Here is a 20,892-nt window from a genome sequence, read left to right on the forward strand (position 1 = left end):
CAACGCTAGTCAATCGTTCGTTCCTTTGCCCCGGCGAAAGCCGAATTGAGTATCTGAAAGTAAACCATTTGTTTCGACCCATTTGTCTAACCGTAAGAGGATCATTTTCTCCATTAATTTCCGGAGGCAAGAGAGCATAGCAATCGGCCTATAATAATTGTGATCAGAGGCGGGTTTTCCGGGTTTTTGAATAGCAATGACTTTTACCTCCCTCCAGTCGTGCGGAACAATGTTTCGCTCAAGAAACTTGTTGAACAAGTTCAACAAGCGTCTTTTTGCAGAGTCGGGTACAGATTCTTCAACAAGTTGAATTTAATTCTATTCAACCCTGGAGCTTTATTGTTGCACGAGAGGAGAGCCATTGAAAATTCCAACATCGAAAATGGAGGCTCTTCAGTAGCTACTAAAAACGCGTCGCGAAAGGTCTTCTGTGCGGGGACAGAGTCCGGACAGACCTTTTTGGCGAAATCGAGTATTCAGCGATCTGAATACTCCTCGGACTCGTTCGAAACGTTACGATTCCGCATGCGCCTGGCGGTATCCCAAAGAGTGCTCATCGCTGTTTCCCTCGACAACGCGTTCACAAACCGCCGCCAGTATCCGCGTTTTTTTGCTTTTATCAAGCTCTTCATTTGTCTATCCAGTAAATCGTACTTTCGGTGCAAATCGATAGTGCCTTGTTCTCGGAAGGCCAAATACACCGAGGACCTCCGCGCGTACAGGTTTGAGCACTCTTTGTCCCACCACTTGGAGGGAGGGCGCCGTCTAATCGTTACCCCGGGTATCGGTTTCGTCTGAGCTTGAGTCGCGGCGTCGATGATCAAGCCAGAAAGGAACGCGTATTCTTCCTCCGGAGGAAGTTCCACGTGGGACTCGATTCTTTGCGATATTATGGTCTCATAGGACTTCCAATCAATGTTACGTGTGAGGTCATACGCAATATTGATTGGATCCGTTGGAGTTGACCCATTAGCAATTGAGATAACGATTGGTAGGTGATCACTACCGTGGGGATCATTGATTACCTTCCACTGGCAATCTAACGCTAGTGATGTCGAGCAAAGGGATAGGTCAAGCACGCTTTCGTGTGCTCGAGGATTAGGTACACGTGTCGCTTCCCCAGTATTCAAAAGTGTCATATTGAAGTCGTCGATTAAGTTACAGATTAAAGAAGATCGGTTGTCGTCGTACAGCGACCCCAATAGCGAACAGTGAGAATTAAAATCTCCCAATATCAAAAAAGGCGCGGGAAGCAACTCTGCTATATCAGTGAGATGCCTCTGTTCAATCCGCGCGGATGGAGGGATATATAACGAAACAAGGCAAAGGTCTTTTCCATTCATATTCGTTTGAATGGCAACGACTTCAATATTCGAGATCGAGGGGAGGTCGATTCGGAAGAAGGAATAGCACTTTTTAATCCCTAAAAGTACCCTTCCACCGTGTGAGTCTCGATCTCGACAAATTATGTTAAAATCGTGGAAATTGAGTTGATCGTTTGAATTGAGAAAGGTTTCACAGAGCGCAAATGCGTCACACTTGTATGTATTTATTAAATGAGAAAATAGATCGAATTTGGGGATGATACTTCTGCAATTCCACTGTAATACAGTGATAAAATTCCTAACCTCTTTCGCCGTATTAGTCATCGAAAGATATGATAGCTGAAATGCGGGGCCAAGTTGCTGCTAGTTGCTTCAAAAAGGTTTTCACTGTAGGAAAAAGGGCAAGAAGAATATTTTGTAGGGGATCTGGTATGTTGAATGTTTTAAATATCTAGCCCACAATATCAGAAAATTTTATGAATCCTGTTTCTTTTTTATCTTCTGTTCGAGAAATGGGTGCACGAGGGGTTTTTGGTGCCCCAGGAAGCGGTGGGTACTCCTGGTTTGATTGAAAATTAAAACCGGGAGGTACTTGCTTCGGTTTTTCTGTGTGAATGTTATATTTTAAATGTTCGGTATAGTTGTGCTGTTGGCTACCAAAATTTTGTTGTTTAGAATGAATAACAAATCCAGCAGAAATTATGAAGGTGCATTTTTTAAGTGTTGGTGTTAATCTATTTTAACAAATAATAAGTTCGAATGAGAAAGGCTTTGTTTGACCACTAGGTGGATTAATTTAGGTTTTATTTTCTCATTTCGCCATGATCAGATAATGTATCGCTAACCTTTCGTAATTTCTATAAAAAATAAGATTTTGAAAAACGAAGCTTTTCAGAATAATTTTTAGTTTGTTAAATTTTAATTTAGTTTTTGATTTTATTTTTTTAATTTTTCCGCGGGGTATATTTTTTTCGAAAAAAAAATCACTGTCTTCAACTGGCTCTAATATACTTGTAATCATCACTCCCATATTAAAATTTGAACTTCTCAAAATTTAGTCGTGATAAAAATGAAATTTTTAATAGTACGCATTTATATGTTGCGTAACGCGGAATTTGGCCTTTTTCTTACTTACCTAGCCCCAGACCGATGTGTCGTTGTCTGCAAAGGCCGCGCAGGTCGTATTATAGTTGATTCATTTTGCTCGCTGCGTGCCGAGTCACCTCGTTCCAGTCGGATCGTTTTAGAGAACCATTTTCACCGGACTCTCATCCGACATCCGTACGACATGCCCAGCCCGACTCCCGACTCTTGTCGTTCGAACGATGAGTGGTTTTCTCAGCAGCTGATGCAACTTGTGGTTCATACGCTTCCGCCATGATTCATTTTCGATCTGCACTCCACCACAGATGACACGCAGCACCTTCCGTTCGAAAATTCCAAGCGCGCGTTGGTCCACTACGATCATGGTACAGGTTTCTTGGCCGTAGAGGACTACCGGCCTGATCAGTGTTTTGTAGATGGTCAACTTCGTGCGGCGGCGGATTTTTTTCGAGCGGAGCGTCCTTCGGAGTCCAAGGTAGGATTGCCTGCAATGAGGCATCGACTTATTTATCTGCTGGTGTCGTTGTCAGCAGTCATCAGTGAGCCCATGTACACGGACCCGTCTACCACCTCTATTTCATTCAATATGAATTCGAGGTGGGAGGTTGATAAAGTCTTCTCTGGAACCTCTTCCTCTAATGTACTTAGCCTTCGATACGATACGCTCGTCCAATTCGTCCAGCGTCAGCCTTAATTTTGCATGATGATCTAGCGCAATGTAACCTTAAAACAAAAACCTTCTCGGCTCCGCAAAATGGATTTGTTGAATGCCATCATCGTTTAATGATCTAAGTAAGATTGAAATGTATCGATTGCAGCCCAGGCTTGCCAGGTCTACGGATTCCTCCATAGATCTACGGAATCGTTTCACTTCTTTAGATGTACGGTATATAGATACTAGCGTAATGTCGTGACGTCGGGTCTCGTCATAAGTCATTAATCTTTATTATTTTTATTAACCTTAACCATTTTTTCTGAGTCAAAAAAAAATTAATAGACATTTATACATTTGTATTTTGTCAGGTTGTAATGACACTGCAAATGAGGAAAAATCATAACCAAACTATCAAGAAACGGTCGGACAATACCACAAAAGATCTAAATTATTGCTGGCAGTGGGGTTCATACAAAAAAAAACAACGTTATGATAATAAGAAAATATTAATAAAAATTCAATAAGAAATATGGCCCTCGTTTTAAACGCAACACGACGTGATTTTCCACCTATGTTAGAATTCTATTTGAAAAACACTTGGTTTTGTGTTTGCGGGCTTTGATAACCGTGTGATTTATTTTGTCGGATTTAAATTGACAAACTTCCCGAAAATCATTCAAATCCGACAAAAAATTGTTTTGTAAATTTTCAATTGATCAAGAAGTTTAATGTAAAGTCTCATGTCGAACAGACATTTCAAATTACTTTGTATTCTGTATTTTCTCATTCCAGATAAATTGAATAATATGACAGGTATTGATAAGTTTACCTCAGTAATAATTTATTTCAAATCAGTACACTGGTCATGCGAATGTCACACCAAATATTTTTCGTTTTTCCATTAAAGTTTAAATTGCATCAACAAGCGCCTGGAACAGAGCTTCGTCTCCCTTCATTTTAATCTTCTTTTGCTCTACAGCATCATGTACAGTGATGGCTTTAGTTCCGACAGCAATTAAGTCTTCGTCCTTGAGATTAATGACAACATCAGCATCAGACACTTTACCCTCAGTCACTTTCAGATTCTTCAAATCCACAACTGTAACAACGAAATATAGCATTGCTTCAAACATGCTCTTTATCTGCAAATAAAACACGCTTACCTAACTCATGAACTCCATCAGAAGCTTCAATGATCAGCTGGAAAACTCCCAAAACCTTACGAGGACCATTCGGATCAATTCCGGCCACACGCACTTTGATTTTTTCAATGACAGCGTCGCACTTCATAATTTTTTGATTGTTTGGAAGATCGTTAGCTATGTTTTGGGAAGACTGCCAAATAAATACTGATATCTGTACACAGTGGGTGACACTTTTTATAGGACTGCTTCTAAAATCAAGTTTATCAATGCATCGGGTTTCGAAGTCGTATAAATCGAGAATAATAGTCCTTAATCCGAATGCGAACGCGTATTTGTTATCGCGTTTGAAATCAAACGGATTTTGCATTCGGATTAACCGATTAACGATTAAGTTCGTCTGGTAACATTTGCATGAACTCACCGTCTAAAACTTGTCGTTTTTTAGAAACGTTCAAACAATTTTCAATTTAAAAGTGCTGTCTAAAACAAAAAAAAATTATCGTCAGAGGGATTATTGAAGTCATAAAGAACTAATTTTTCGAAGACAGATGCTCTGCAATATGAAGATTCATCATGCAAGAAATTAAAGCTGTAGTACATCTTTCACCTCCCTGACGATGATAGAACAAACCTGACGATAACAGAACTGGAACTCTATGGTCTTAACGGTCTTAACTGACAGACATTTTTAAACAGATATCCAGCGTTTTACGCACCATAATGGCGGTCGCTATACATACTTAGATTTTATTGCCGAGAACTCAACAGCTGATAAATTCAGCGAAATGATCTACAAATTTACGGCAGAATTTTCAAGAACTTCGACAAACAAAATGTCAATACATGCTGGTTTACGGTAGATCGATATATTTGCTGAATGCTCGTCGAAATAGATTGCTGACATTTGTTAAAAACTTCGCCGAGCTCGATCAGCTGTTGAGAAGTTTGCCGAGATAAATTAAGTGTGTAATGCGTCTTCGTAATATGCGAAATTCTCTGCTTACGTCAGATTTAGGATTTCTGAAAAATTGGTAACACAAATGTTGCCAGATATATTTTTCTCTTGATAAAATTAGAGTAGGGGTACTGGGGGTAATCCCGGCACTGAGGGTAAGACCGTCACCCCTGGGATTTAACTAGAAAACGCTAATTAACTGCATTTTGGAATATGTGAAGTGTTGGTATTTAATATTTTAGACATTTTAAGACACATCGAAGCCACCGTGAAACGTCAAACGTCAAAATAATAGACAAACATACGCTACTGCAGCTGATGCGTAAACGGATGTAATTTTTAGTGAGTGGAACTCAAGCTTTTATTCATTTGAAAAGACTAAAATAGTTTTTCGTTGCTCTACAATTTATTGCCTGTATTGTTAGCAATCACAGGAATTCGATCTGGGATAAATTGGAGCGATAAATTTATAGAAATACTCTTTATGAAAATATGTGTGCTGTGGGGTAACACCGTCACCCAGTGAGTGGGGTAAGCCCGACATTGTCTGAGGCTAGTTGGATGTTACTGACACACATTTCTCATCTATTACCGATGACTCGCTGCCAAATAAATTGATTAATCGACTTAGAACCATGCACCCAAGCTCTTCTGTGATTTATGAATGATTCCAAGGGTTATTAGAGGTGTGTACTGAATCTAGTCACAAAACTGACCGCTTTCCCGATGGTATTTGAAATATGCTCCGGTGTGGTCATTGTGATCCTGGCTTCGGTTAAACTAGTTGATAATATGATTTAGAGTGCTACATGATAGGCTTGCCGAGTATCAAATTCTTTCATTGTTTATACATAATGTTCACCGGAACTTGTTCCGGCAATCTCCCCAGAACCAGGTAACCGACACCAATCAAATTCAACAGTAACATACAGAAATGTAAGATCTCTCATTTGGCGGTTTCCGAATTCAAATTGGTTCAGTTAATTCGAGTAAATTCATGAACACACTTAGGTGCCGGTGTTACCCCCAAGGGGTGCCGGTTTCACCCGCACTAATTGCTAAACGTCGTTTTTATCTTAGTTTCAAAACTTCACTATTCCTTGTAAATTAACAGTTTGAAGGAACTGAAAACCTTCATATCTTGTAGAAAACAATCTGGGCAATGATTCTGTGAAAGAAATATAACAATATTCGCCATCAAGTGCTACTAAAGAATCATTTTCCTAAGGAGGCCGGGCTTACCCCCAGTACCCCTACCTGTAAATATGTATAGAGTGGCGACACTGTCAGAATTGGAATAAAAAATATCTGTCAGTGTCATTCCAATTGAGCAAACAACCTATAAAACTCGTGCGGGAAAAAGAGAAAGGATGTTCAGTGTTATCAGTGTTATCAGCGTTACTTTGGATGAAACGGCGCCACTCTAGTTATTTATAGGCACTCTAGATAAAATATATGAAAACTTCAAACTGACGTAAGTTGTTTAAAGGGTGGGTAATTTATTAGGAACTTTGAATTATAGCGTCCGTCATTACGGCTCATAAAAAGCTGGATAGGGCCCTATTACAGAAGACGAGGCGTGTAAAATGTTGTATTACGGAACGCGAGTGAAACTTAGTTGATGACAGTTGAGTCACAAACGAGTTGAGCAGTGTCGCAGACAAGCCACACGTTTAAAATGTAGTCGACTCACCATCTGTAATACCAAAATCAGACGAGTAACTCGCCGCGTATGTCATTGTCAATGTAATGTTTTTTCTGCAATGATACATACCACTGCAGTATTATATCAGTCACATATGCCATATGTGCGTCAAAACCATCAGCTAGTTGTTAGTATTTGAGTTACCATAATGAATTTGAATTCTTGATAATTTAGTATGAATTACTGTGACTTAATTTAGAAAATTGGATTGTCATAGTTGATCGTTTCCTCTATGTGGAATATTTATGAATATTTATGATTATTCATGTTTCGAATCAGGTGACAACCTTGTTTTCTGCAAAAAAAAAAACCATCGCAGTCAAGTTCTCTTTTTTAGTAGATCATGCAATTGTAACAAAAATGCCCTCAAAATATTACGTGTGGGGTGCAAATTCTCGTAGAATGGACCATTTATTGTCGTCACATACACAACGGTTACATACGATATAGGTAATTCGATCTTCTCAAATTACCTTGGCAGACCTCGTTCAGGGTTTGACCCTTAACGCGTTCCATCCTATTCTGCCCTTGGTATTCACCCAATCACCCATTACTCCAGTCCGAAACTCGTTACGATGACACGCGACTTCCACCTGCGGATTTATTCTATGGTAAGAACAGCAATTGTGTCCAGCGTTAGGATCGGCAGTAGCGCAGCTTTACCGTCAGTAACAATGAATAACGATACCTTTCGTATGCATGTTTTGCCATGGGATAAATCCATCGTACGATCTAATCCAAAAGAAAAACGACAAGGAAGACAAGCCTTTCTTTTTAATCTCATCAAGCCAGTTTACTAGTAACCGGGTAAGTAGCAGAAAAAACCTTCCACGATGTACCGCTATAAGGGTTGTTTGAAAAAGACGTCACTGTCTATGGTGATCTTCTACAATTGTTCACTTAAGCAGCCTTTACGAGCCTCTTATTTTTTTTTTAAATAAAAATAAAATAATAAATGTCTCGCAACCACCCGAGCTGTGGCCATCATTTTTTAATGCCCCGCTGGCGCGCGATTCTCTTCGGTGGCTCAGACAGAATCCCAATACTTCTTCGGATGGTATTTAATATCTAGACTGTTGGTCGCGTTTGCGGATAAAATATTTTCAGTCCTGCTTGAAAAATCGACTCGGAAAGGTGCACAAACGCATTCTCAATCACGTTCAAACTGTTTTATTTACACGTTGCCGGTAGTGTGTATGGTAAGATGAAGGTGAAATCAAACATTTTAACTTATCACATAAATGAATGTGTGATGAGCGTTCGGAACAATCGCTTATCACATAACAGAATACTGAATTTAAATTCATGGCCCATTCAGCCGGTTTGATAGCCACTTGCAAACCTAAACTAAAACAAGCTTTTGTTCGAAATTTTAAAAGATTTTTTTGTGTGTGTACGTATTTTGTGCGTATTAGAATTGTGAACCGTGTTTTTTATACGGGGTGAATATAAATTTAAATCGTACTATAAATTTAAAAAAAATTGACTCCTCATCAACCAAGTTAATTTTGACATTAATTCAAATACCAAGAGATTGAAAAGTGTAGTACATTTTGTTATGAAACGTTTTTTTTTTTGTTAAATCTATAAAAATTGTGGTTCAAAAGTAGTACATAATAAACAAGGAATTGAAATTTTTTTTATTTTGTTTTTTAAAGAAATTTGTATTCAAAATGCTATTTTTAATAAAAAGTTCAGGATGGAAAAATAAGAAGAAAATTCTTGGAAGGTTAGGTTTAAAAAAATATATATTATTTCAACGTTCGTTGCAACGACTTCGAACAATTTAAATAATCCTTTTATATCGAAAAGCTTGTTATAATTTGCTTTGTAAATGCATCCATTTTCTAGGTATTTTGGATTTAAATTGGGAGGATTAGAAAATTCCACATTAAGCAAGGTTTACAGTTCCAAGTGAAGTGAAAAATTTGGCAAGTGAAAAGTGTAATATGTCGCTAGCGAAATCTGTCATGAAAACCCGGTTGTGGAACACACAGGTATTTCACCAGTCTGTCGTTAACAGTTTATGCCAAACAAAATTCATGAGTTTACTCTTCGTGCGAGGTGAAAATTGGTCGGAACTGACAGGACTTGAATGCGCTGAGAAGTTAAGTTTTCGTAAGCTGCGTCTTTTTTAATTGGAGTGTGCATGCGTGCAAAAAGAAATGCCCAAATGAAAAAGATGCGATCCACAACTTTCGATTTTGCTGGATTTAATTCGTTTACAGTTCCAAGCGGAGTGAAATTTTTCAACTTGCATTTTTTATGCGCTTGAAAATAAGAACATTTTGTTCGAGTTTTTTAAATTTTTTTTCCAATTTCAAGAGAATATTTGAGAATATCGATTATTCCAATGATGAAATATATAATATTTTAATAGTAATTTCAAATTCTCAAGCTTTCGACGACTAACTTTCTACATGCATCCGGTCTTGAGATATTTCAATATCAGGTTTGAAAAATTTCAATTGTTTATGAAAATATGTTTTTGTGAGTTATTTTTTGGCTCTCAAACAACAAACACTGATTTATTGAAATGAAGATTTATATAACACATTTCATTCTTTGAAATCAAAGAGATTGAATAAATAGTGAAGTGTGACAAATATAGCATATCAACAAATTTCTGAAGAATACCGTTTGCCAAAAATAGTAGAGACACAGACAATAGGACGTAACACTAAAACCTAGCTCCATCGCCACAAAAAACGATCATTTCAAATTTCCAATCGAAGAACAATCATCGCGCGATAACACCGTCTGGGGCGCTGTCATGCAATCTCATACATATGTTGTGGTTCCCAATGTGACACATGCACATACGCAAGCGCTGATGTCGAAATGCAAGACGCAGCGCGAACACGGCAGCAAATAGTTACTACAGTCACACCTCGATATAAGGCAACTTTATTTTTATTTTCGTTACGTTAAATCGAGTTACCACAGACAAACAGACGTGCCTCTTCGAACAAAAATCCTGAAAAATATTCGTCCCTATTCGAAACGTTACACTCATGCGCCACCATGTGAGCTTATTGCCTACTAACTTGTTTTCGTGAAACGGTTTTTGTCTTTGCTAATGGGAGTGCATGCTTGCTCAAATCAACACAAGCGGCATTACTGGTGGTTTTGGTCTTCGATAATTAAAAGGCACGCTTGCTTACAGCGACACTAGCGGCATTATTGCCCACTAAGAAAAATTTCAAAATTATCGTTATTTTTCTGGTCGATGAAATCGTCATCGAGTGGCACGTCTTTTTGTCTGTGGAGTTACGTTATATCGAAGCAAACAAAAATTTTTTTTAATTAATGTAAGAATGTTAATTATTACTCAAATATGCGCGAAAACCCATTTTCCATCACCTATCAGTATTTTTAAACCTTTCCTATGCCCATTTAGAAATATTTTCAGAAGCAAAAAAAAATTTTTTTTTCAATTGATACACAGGTTACTCAAAGATGCGAGAAAACCTATTTCCAATCACCTATCAGTAATTTTGAACCATTCTTATTCCCATGTAGGACAATATTCAACAAGCAAAAAAAAATTTTTTTTAATTGATGCAAGACTGTTGGCGGTTACTCAGAGATTCGCGAAAACCTATTTCCCATCACCTATCAGTATTTTTTAACCTTTCTTATGCTCATTTAAAGAAAATTTCAACAAGCAAAAAAAGTTTTTTTCTAATTGATGCAAGACTTTGAATTGTAACTAAAGGATGCGTGAAAACCTATTTTCCACCACCTATTATTATTTTAAACCTTTGTTATGCCCATTTAGGACAATTTTCCCATTAGTTTCATTAATTTTAAAACTTACTACAAACATTTTCTTGAAGCAATTTAGGCCCCAAAAACAGTTGCTGTATCATTTATTTTCAATTTCAATACATTTTCAAAGTTACGTTATATCGAGGTAAAAGTTACGTTATATCGAGTTACGTTATATCGAGGTTGCCTTATATCGAGGTATGACTGTATCGTAAAGTACTGTTATCATCCCGAACAATGATTTTATTGAAAATTTGGTCGAAGTGTTATGTCTGTTAGTCTGTGGTAGAGGTATCCACGTGGCGCTCGTATGCTTATAGACTATCTCACCGAATCTTTTTAACCTCACTTTTCTGACAGCTAGTGGTAACTTTGTTTACGTTTTGAACATTTTGCTTTTTTCTGACTGAGCAGTTATGTGCGTAGCGGAAATGCTGCTTAATTTATAATTGTTCTTAGTGTACTGGCACCCCACGCACAACATTAAAAGGTCGTTTTGGTCACAATTGAAATGATCTGCTATAATTGAGAACAAAACTGCATCACCCGAAGGTAAACAAAGTTACCAGTAGCTGTCAAACTCAGGTGCGTGACGTCACCGTACGATGGTCTATACCCAGTCGTAAAATGTGTATCTTTCATTAGACGCCAATGGAGTTGAGTATTTTTACGAGTGAGATTCTTTATACAAACACTACATGAGTTCCTCTGAATTGTTGAGAGAGAATCAAAGATTTACGAGTATTCCAATTTGGACAACAAATATTAGAAGCCTTTAATGCACCATGATGACTGACACTATACAGTATGTTCGTAGCTGGGAGGGAGAAACGAATGCTACACTCAAAACAGAGAACACGCACATGCGTCGTTTTCTGATAGCGTGTAACTATCTTTTTGCTGTAACGCATGCATGACTGAAACGAAGTTTTTAGTAACATCAGGAATTCGCGTTGACGGTGTAGCTCATATTATCGATTGCGGGAGAATTCATCTCGCAAGATGCATGAAAAACCCCATAAAAGTGCGCGGTTATAACCAATCATATTGGTGTCTACAAAAAGTGCGCAAATTGAATTTCCGCACTTTTTGTAGAAGATATAACCGCGATTGGACGTACCCGCGCACTTCTACAAGAATTTTTCACGGGAAAATTTGTCGCAATCAACAATTTTTGTTTGGTTTTTGCGTGCGAAAAAGTAGGAAGGAAATATTCTTGCTTGTGTCATCACCGACATTTTGACAATTGCATGAGAGCTCACATAAGTGCGAACAGCCTTCAAAATCTTTTTCAACGCGAATAATGTGCAAATTTTACAGACTAATTTTTCGAGTCTGTGTTTTTTTTTCTTCAATTTGCCGTTGTATAGAAGTTTTTTCAGAGTTTTGAGTTCGACCGTAGTGAAGTGTGTTCGAAATTGTAACCAAAGCCTTAAATCCAGAGAAGCGCAAGTTTAATAATCGAAGTACGCTAGCATGATTATTACTTAAAGTTTATGAAATTTATTATTTTACGTAAAAACAAACCAAAATATTATGTGAAACGACAATGAATGCAAAAACTGTTTGCGATGAATATTTTTTCGAGCAACTGATCAAATTCAAATTAATTACGAAATTCAGAACTATTTTCTGGCAACACTGCCGGTCAAAACTTATATTGACGTTGACTAACGTCTATATCGAAGTTAGGCCCCTGAATTTAAAAATCTAGTAATTCAACCAGGGAAAACCAGAGAAAAGTGGTCAGGTTTTGAGCGCTTATTTTGCAGTCATCTATAATCAGGTTTTCGAGGTTTTGGCATCAATCGATCAGAAATTCTTTTACGGTTAAATTTATGTAACAAAAACAAACTATTGTTTGAGATACACTATTGAAAAATTGGTAATTAATATCGATTGTCTAAATCATACCGCGCAGCCAATCACTACCTCTCTTCCCAAGCACAGTCGACACTAACGGATACAATCGATCTGACTTTGTTGTTATTGTTGTTGTCACTTTCTGTTTCCGATGTTTATGCTGCTGCTAGCGGAAAAAACCTTGCAAATATGCATCTTTTTGTTGGTGTTAATTTTACGACAGCGGCCGGCGCCCCATCATTCTGATTCCAAAACCGCACCAGTGACATGCGGACGCTAGGTGATAGCAGCTGAAAGGAGGAAATACAAAATAGTACCGGTCATCTCGTGCCGGTTTCACCCGTAATGCTGGTGGCTTTAGTAGTAAATGGCTACTGCAAAACACTTAAATGGCTGGAATTCTGGACGGACTAACCAGGAAACTATAATCGGCAACTGGCACCTTTTGGTGCCTCTAAATTTTGTTACAGAAGCGGCAAATTGAATTTTCTGTTTTACCAAATGATGCTGCTAGCGGAAAAAACCTTGCAAAAATGCATGTTTGTGTTGGTGTTAATATTATGACAGCGGCCGGCGCAGCTTTCAAGAAACATTTGTCTCTTCCATTCCATAATTTGCGTAGCCCATCCCACTTTTAATTTATCTGACGAAGCCTTGGTATAAAACGTACCGTTCGAACATTTCACCCCATCAGTTTCATTACTAAACCGTACCGGCTACATACGGACGCTATCTTGAAAGAATTCTGGACGGACTGACCAAAAAAATGGATATATTCGGCACCTGGCCCCTTTTGGTGCCTCGAAATTTTGTTACAGAAGCGGCTAATTGAATTTTCTGTTTTATTACGAAATGCTGCTGCTAGCGGAAAAAACCTTGCAAATATGCATCTTTTTGTTGGTGTTAATTTTACGACAGCGGCCGGCGCCCCATCATTCTGATTCCAAAACCGCACCAGTGACATGCGGACGCTAGGTGATAGCAGCTGAAAGGAGGAAATACAAAATAGTACCGGTCATCTCGTGCCGGTTTCACCCGTAATGCTGGTGGCTTTAGTAGTAAATGGCCACTGCAAAACACTTAAATGGCTGGAATTCTGGACGGACTAACCAGGAAACTATAATCGGCAACTGGCACCTTTTGGTGCCTCTAAATTTTGTTACAGAAGCGGCAAATTGAATTTTCTGTTTTACCAAATGATGCTGCTAGCGGAAAAAACCTTGCAAAAATGCATGTTTGTGTTGGTGTTAATATTATGACAGCGGCCGGCGCAGCTTTGAAGAAACATTTGTCTCTTCCATTCCATAATTTGCGTAGCCCATCCCACTTTTAATTTATCTGACGAAGCCTTGGTATAAAACGTACCGTTCGAACATTTCACCCCATCAGTTTCATTACTAAACCGTACCGGCTACATACGGACGCTATCTTGAAAGAATTCTGGACGGACTGACCAAAAAAATGGATATATTCGGCACCTGGCCCCTTTTGGTGCCTCGAAATTTTGTTACAGAAGCGGCTAATTGAATTTTCTGTTTTATTACAAAATGCTGCTGCTAGCGGAAAAAACCTTGCAAATATGCATCTTTTTGTTGGTGTTAATTTTACGACAGCGGCCGGCGCCCCATCATTCTGATTCCAAAACCGCACCAGTGACATGCGGACGCTAGGTGATAGCAGCTGAAAGGAGGAAATACAAAATAGTACCGGTCATCTCGTGCCGGTTTCACCCGTAATGCTGGTGGCTTTAGTAGTAAATGGCTACTGCAAAACACTTAAATGGCTGGAATTCTGGACGGACTAACCAGGAAACTATAATCGGCAACTGGCACCTTTTGGTGCCTCTAAATTTTGTTACAGAAGCGGCAAATTGAATTTTCTGTTTTACCAAATGATGCTGCTAGCGGAAAAAACCTTGCAAAAATGCATGTTTGTGTTGGTGTTAATATTATGACAGCGGCCGGCGCAGCTTTCAAGAAACATTTGTCTCTTCCATTCCATAATTTGCGTAGCCCATCCCACTTTTAATTTATCTGACGAAGCCTTGGTATAAAACGTACCGTTCGAACATTTCACCCCATCAGTTTCATTACTAAACCGTACCGGCTACATACGGACGCTATCTTGAAAGAATTCTGGACGGACTGACCAAAAACATGGATATATTCGGCACCTGGCCCCTTTTGGTGCCTCGAAATTTTGTTACAGAAGCGGCTAATTGAATTTTCTGTTTTGTTACGAAATGCTGCTGCTAGCGGAAAAAACCTTGCAAATATGCATCTTTTTGTTGGTGTTAATTTTACGACAGCGGCCGGCGCCCCATCATTCTGATTCCAAAACCGCACCAGTGACATGCGGACGCTAGGTGATAGCAGCTGAAAGGAGGAAATACAAAATAGTACCGGTCATCTCGTGCCGGTTTCACCCGTAATGCTGGTGGCTTTAGTAGTAAATGGCTACTGCAAAACACTTAAATGGCTGGAATTCTGGACGGACTAACCAGGAAAATATAATCGGCAACTGGCACCTTTTGGTGCCTCTAAATTTTGTTACAGAAGCGGCAAATTGAATTTTCTGTTTTACCAAATGATGCTGCTAGCGGAAAAAACCTTGCAAAAATGCATGTTTGTGTTGGTGTTAATATTATGACAGCGGCCGGCGCAGCTTTCAAGAAACATTTGTCTCTTCCATTCCATAATTTGCGTAGCCCATCCCACTTTTAATTTATCTGACGAAGCCTTGGTATAAAACGTACCGTTCGAACATTTCACCCCATCAGTTTCATTACTAAACCGTACCGGCTACATACGGACGCTATCTTGAAAGAATTCTGGACGGACTGACCAAAAAAATGGATATATTCGGCACCTGGCCCCTTTTGGTGCCTCGAAATTTTGTTACAGAAGCGGCTAATTGAATTTTCTGTTTTATTACAAAATGCTGCTGCTAGCGGAAAAAACCTTGCAAATATGCATCTTTTTGTTGGTGTTAATTTTACGACAGCGGCCGGCGCCCCATCATTCTGATTCCAAAACCGCACCAGTGACATGCGGACGCTAGGTGATAGCAGCTGAAAGGAGGAAATACAAAATAGTACCGGTCATCTCGTGCCGGTTTCACCCGTAATGCTGGTGGCTTTAGTAGTAAATGGCTACTGCAAAACACTTAAATGGCTGGAATTCTGGACGGACTAACCAGGAAACTATAATCGGCAACTGGCACCTTTTGGTGCCTCTAAATTTTGTTACAGAAGCGGCAAATTGAATTTTCTGTTTTACCAAATGATGCTGCTAGCGGAAAAAACCTTGCAAAAATGCATGTTTGTGTTGGTGTTAATATTATGACAGCGGCCGGCGCAGCTTTCAAGAAACATTTGTCTCTTCCATTCCATAATTTGCGTAGCCCATCCCACTTTTAATTTATCTGACGAAGCCTTGGTATAAAACGTACCGTTCGAACATTTCACCCCATCAGTTTCATTACTAAACCGTACCGGCTACATACGGACGCTATCTTGAAAGAATTCTGGACGGACTGACCAAAAACATGGATATATTCGGCACCTGGCCCCTTTTGGTGCCTCGAAATTTTGTTACAGAAGCGGCTAATTGAATTTTCTGTTTTGTTACGAAATGCTGCTGCTAGCGGAAAAAACCTTGTAAATATGCATCTTTTTGTTGGTGTTAATTTTACGACAGCGGCCGGCGCCCCATCATTCTGATTCCAAAACCGCACCAGTGACATGCGGACGCTAGGTGATAGCAGCTGAAAGGAGGAAATACAAAATAGTACCGGTCATCTCGTGCCGGTTTCACCCGTAATGCTGGTGGCTTTAGTAGTAAATGGCTACTGCAAAACACTTAAATGGCTGGAATTCTGGACGGACTAACCAGGAAAATATAATCGGCAACTGGCACCTTTTGGTGCCTCTAAATTTTGTTACAGAAGCGGCAAATTGAATTTTCTGTTTTACCAAATGATGCTGCTAGCGGAAAAAACCTTGCAAAAATGCATGTTTGTGTTGGTGTTAATATTATGACAGCGGCCGGCGCAGCTTTCAAGAAACATTTGTCTCTTCCATTCCATAATTTGCGTAGCCCATCCCACTTTTAATTTATCTGACGAAGCCTTGGTATAAAACGTACCGTTCGAACATTTCACCCCATCAGTTTCATTACTAAACCGTACCGGCTACATACGGACGCTATCTTGAAAGAATTCTGGACGGACTGACCAAAAAAATGGATATATTCGGCACCTGGCCCCTTTTGGTGCCTCGAAATTTTGTTACAGAAGCGGCTAATTGAATTTTCTGTTTTATTACAAAATGCTGCTGCTAGCGGAAAAAACCTTGCAAATATGCATCTTTTTGTTGGTGTTAATTTTACGACAGCGGCCGGCGCCCCATCATTCTGATTCCAAAACCGCACCAGTGACATGCGGACGCTAGGTGATAGCAGCTGAAAGGAGGAAATACAAAATAGTACCGGTCATCTCGTGCCGGTTTCACCCGTAATGCTGGTGGCTTTAGTAGTAAATGGCTACTGCAAAACACTTAAATGGCTGGAATTCTGGACGGACTAACCAGGAAACTATAATCGGCAACTGGCACCTTTTGGTGCCTCTAAATTTTGTTACAGAAGCGGCTAATTGAATTTTCTGTTTTACCAAATGCTGCTGCTAGCGGAAAAAAACCTTGCAAAAATGCATGTTTGTGTTGGTGTTAATATTACGACAGCGGCCGGCGCAGCTTTCAAGAAACATTTGTCTCTGCCATTTCATCATCTATGTAGCCCATCCCTCTTTCTATTTATCTGACGAAGCCTTGGTATAAAACGTATCGTTCGAACATTTCACTCCATCAGTTTCATTATTAAACCGTACCGGATACATACGGACGCTCGGAGGAAAAACAAAATAGTACCGGTCATCTCGTGCCGGTTTGATCCGTGATGCTGGTGGCTACTGCAAAGTACTAAAATGGCTGGAATTCTGGACGGAAACCAGTAAACAAGAAATCGGCAACTGGCACCTTTTGGTGCCTCGCAGTTTTATAATAGAAGCGGTTAGTTGAATTTTATGTTTTACAATTGCTGTTGCTAGCGGAAAAAAAACCTTGCAAAAATGCATGTTCATGTTGATGTTAATTTCACGACAGCGCTAGGTGTTAGCAGCTGAAAGGAGGAAAGACAAAATAGTACCGGTCATCTCGTGCCGGTTTCACCCGTTATGCTGGTGGCTGTTAGTAATAAATGGCTACTGCAAAATACTAAAATGGCTGGAATTCTGGACGAAAATAATCGGAAACTGGTACCTTTTGGAGCCTCGAAATTTTGTTACAGAAGTTTTGTAAAAGAAGCGTTGCAATTCCCTATACTATTTGCTTCAATGGAATATTTTTTTTTTAAGAATACGGTAGTCAACGTCATGCGGTCGTGTCTTGAATACCACCCTCCTACTTTTTTTTTTCTAGATTCCTTGGTTTATTTTCTTTAAAAATCATCTATCAATATTTTTCGGACATCTTACGTCTATGAATTGTAAGAAAAAGAAAAAAGAGATTTTTGACAAAAATTGCGCGACTTTGCTATAAAGAGGGGGGTCCTAGAGAGCGGGAGGTATTCCAATCGACACCAAAATTGGGTTTTTTCCAAAGAGACAGTAGATGAATAATTCCCCCAACTTTGAACAAAATCTGTGATGGTCATGTCCAAGTGGCATGTACACTTCGTATGGAATGACCCATATTTCATTTTTTGAGGCAAATAATCTGAGCAGTCGGAATTACGGCGCGTAACTTTTTTTTCTACTCAACTATAGGTATTAACTATATTATTCGAATTTATTTTATTTTTTACAGTGAAAAAAAACTGCACTTAACATCACGTGATTTAGGAGGAAGATGAAAGCATACCAACGGAACAGCACCATGTTCTTACTATTCATTGTTACTTATCTAACTGCAGCCACAATTTCGACGATTGGTAATACCGGTAATACACGAAATATAATATTTCGGTAGAGATAATTTAAAATATTCATATTTCATTTGGCGACCAGAGGTTCGCCCATTCATCAAGCGCGTTAACAAAATTCGCATCACGCAATGGCGAATGAAGAGTTCGTAATATGTTAATCGAATATTAAATTATTCTCTAGCGAAACAATTTACAATAAAACGGACCGTGATCCAAAACTAATAGTTAGGAGAGAAAGATATTTTGAATAACCTTATATTTTGGAAATGATATCAAAATCGATTATTTATATTGATAAAAAAACTTGGCGGTATATGAAAAAATATGCACTGTTCTGCACTCATTACTTATTAACTTATTTAACTTTCTTCGCGGTACAGTACAAGCGCTTCAACAAGATGTTTTGCCTCAACAGCTGATAGTTGCAAATTCCGATCAACTTCCACCGGCTATCGATTTGGAGAAGATCCCTAAAGATACTCGCCCAGAACTAGATGCAAATCCATCTCTTCAACTGATTTTACGTGTGCTTGACACATACCGTTCACCGTTCTCCACACAATCAGTTGTTATGTTACCTGAGCAGCGAGCTCTACCAAGTTGTCCACTATGTGATGCATCGGTTTATAGTTATTGTGATTACAAAGTATACCACGATAGTTGCTGCTGTGGAAGTACAAACGGCATTTATAACCCTGGAGGTTTAGGAAGCAATGGTAGGGTAGGGGATCGTCAACAAATTACGTAAAGGTTTCTGTCGAGAATGGGGTCTAAATTTCTTTCGCTCCACTTGTATTCAAGATTTAAGATGTTGAAAAAAAAACTTATGAAACTACAATATTTTTAAAATTTAAAATTCGAAATAAAAAAAAACAAAAATCAAAATCTCACGTAATTTGTTGATGACCCGGAAACAGAAATTTTCTTCGATAACACATTTCATATAAAATCTTTTCAGGTATCGGGTATGGAGGTTGTGGTTTTCAAGAAGATTGCAGTTTCATTTATGCCAACTCATGTTATGAACATCAGCTCATCGTCAATTGTTGCTGTAATTCACCGTATTGAAAAAAATCATATCACATTGATTAAACAATAATAAAGATAGTGTTTCCAACAGTGATTGTGATTGCTCAGTCGCCACCCTGGAAGGCCGCTGCTGGCCCACCTGCTAGGCCTGAGTGCTAACCTATCAAGCTTATCCGTTTTCTTAGGTAGCAATAGACCATTTTACGAATTGACAGGTGTCACGGATCCTGCTGATGTTGATGATGCTTTTACGTGCGTTATGTCAGCGGTTCCGTGCTTTCTGTCAAAATTTTATTCATGAATTTAGTTCAGAAACGTCTTGTAAAATGGTCTATGAGTATTGTTACTTCGAATCAGCGATGCCAGATTAGAAGACATGTTTTCTATTTTAAGGTATTTAACCAGCAGTGAGGATATCCTTGCTAAGACAAAGTGAAAACATTAGAAAATATGGGAAGACAAGCGCAATTTGCATGCAGAGGTGGCGACTTTTTTTTGCTCGACATCTTTCGATTTGCCGATAATTATTCCAGACCAAGGGAGAATAAACGTCAAAATAATGCCTGCCAATTAATCACAGCGTCAACATTTAATTTAAAATGCTTACAATAACTATCATTTTAATTGAAAACTGAAAACAATCGTTGAGTTTTCGCTTTATTCATCTAAAAGAATATTCATTCGAGAATAAGTTAACTGACAATTGGGTCCTGAAGATATACCAGTTTTTAAATATCATTGGAAAAAGATACGTTTTCTGAACAAAACGTAATTTAAAAAAAAATGTTTGTCGTCGTCTTTCGATTTTTTGAATGGACAATAAATTGAAATTGAATTGAATGGACAGTTCGCTTATGTACGGTATATGAGCGTTTTACTCTGAAAATTACACTACTTTAGCTAATACATAAAAATCTGAAACCGTGTCAAACTTTAGGACCCAATCATGAGACGTTTACTCTATTTCAAACCAACCAAAAAGTGGGTACCAGAATCAAAGAGTGAAAGATGAAAAAAGTATGCCACACGAGCCCCTTGTTCCAGCCTTCGGTCATTTTCACCTGACATTTCGAGTGGAAAGACAAGTGAAGACATATTTTCCCGGAGCGTGAAGACATTTGAAAAAAAAATGACCTGGCATCTCTGCTCCAGATATATGCACCAGACCGCGTAGCCGTTTCACCGTTTCCTTTCGCTAGCAGATGCTGGTTCCATTTATTAGAAAATAGTATTACCATTCCCGCTGAAAACTGCAAAAAACAATCGAGACCGATATTTTTTATATATATGTGCAATGAAATACATAATGATAATAGTATCAATAAATAATAATTTGCCTGTTCTGTTTCCGCCTCCAATTTG

At 38.7% G+C, this 20,892-nt stretch overlaps 2 protein-coding genes across 6 annotated transcripts; one reads left to right on the plus strand and one right to left on the minus strand.

Annotated features, from left to right (window-relative positions):
• Window positions 1-3,900: 3,900 nt before the first annotated feature.
• LOC129718294 (non-specific lipid-transfer protein-like 1) lies at window positions 3,901-4,445 on the minus strand. The gene is made up of 2 exons (XM_055668932.1): window positions 4,248-4,445; window positions 3,901-4,183 (listed from the first exon to the last, which is right to left on the minus strand). The coding sequence occupies exons 1-2, from the start codon at window positions 4,372-4,374 to the stop codon at window positions 3,993-3,995; spliced, it is 318 nt and encodes a 105-aa protein (XP_055524907.1). The 5' UTR covers window positions 4,375-4,445; the 3' UTR covers window positions 3,901-3,992.
• Window positions 4,446-7,936: 3,491 nt separating this feature from the next.
• LOC129728097 (uncharacterized) lies at window positions 7,937-20,883 on the plus strand. 5 transcript variants are annotated; one of them, XM_055686490.1, is made up of 5 exons: window positions 7,937-8,088; window positions 18,384-18,516; window positions 18,882-19,217; window positions 19,460-19,562; window positions 19,622-20,883. In XM_055686490.1, the coding sequence occupies exons 2-5, from the start codon at window positions 18,426-18,428 to the stop codon at window positions 19,674-19,676; spliced, it is 585 nt and encodes a 194-aa protein (XP_055542465.1). In that variant the 5' UTR covers window positions 7,937-8,088; window positions 18,384-18,425; the 3' UTR covers window positions 19,677-20,883. The 5 variants fall into 5 exon arrangements, with proteins under 5 accessions (XP_055542465.1, XP_055542489.1, XP_055542498.1 ...); XM_055686514.1 differs by having other exon boundaries at window positions 18,384-18,507; XM_055686498.1 differs by having other exon boundaries at window positions 7,943-8,099.
• The last annotated feature ends 9 nt before the right edge of the window (window positions 20,884-20,892 follow it).

Source organism: Wyeomyia smithii, chromosome 1, assembly GCF_029784165.1.
Source record: "Wyeomyia smithii strain HCP4-BCI-WySm-NY-G18 chromosome 1, ASM2978416v1, whole genome shotgun sequence".
In the NCBI taxonomy this organism is placed as follows: domain Eukaryota; kingdom Metazoa; phylum Arthropoda; class Insecta; order Diptera; family Culicidae; genus Wyeomyia; species Wyeomyia smithii.

Excerpts from the sequence above, each read along its gene's own strand:
- LOC129728097 (XM_055686490.1), top strand. The coding sequence starts at position 18,426 with ATGAAAGCATACCAACGGAACAGCACCATGTTCTTACTATTCATTGTT. Across the intron at positions 19,218-19,459 it reads TGGAGGTTTAGGAAGCAATG|GTATCGGGTATGGAGGTTGT; the intron begins GTAGGGTAGGGG and ends AAATCTTTTCAG. Across the intron at positions 19,563-19,621 it reads AATTGTTGCTGTAATTCACC|TGATTGTGATTGCTCAGTCG; the intron begins GTATTGAAAAAA and ends TGTTTCCAACAG.
- LOC129718294 (XM_055668932.1), bottom strand. The coding sequence starts at position 4,374 with ATGAAGTGCGACGCTGTCATTGAAAAAATCAAAGTGCGTGTGGCCGGA. Across the intron at positions 4,184-4,247 it reads TGATGGAGTTCATGAGTTAG|TTGTGGATTTGAAGAATCTG; the intron begins GTAAGCGTGTTT and ends TCGTTGTTACAG.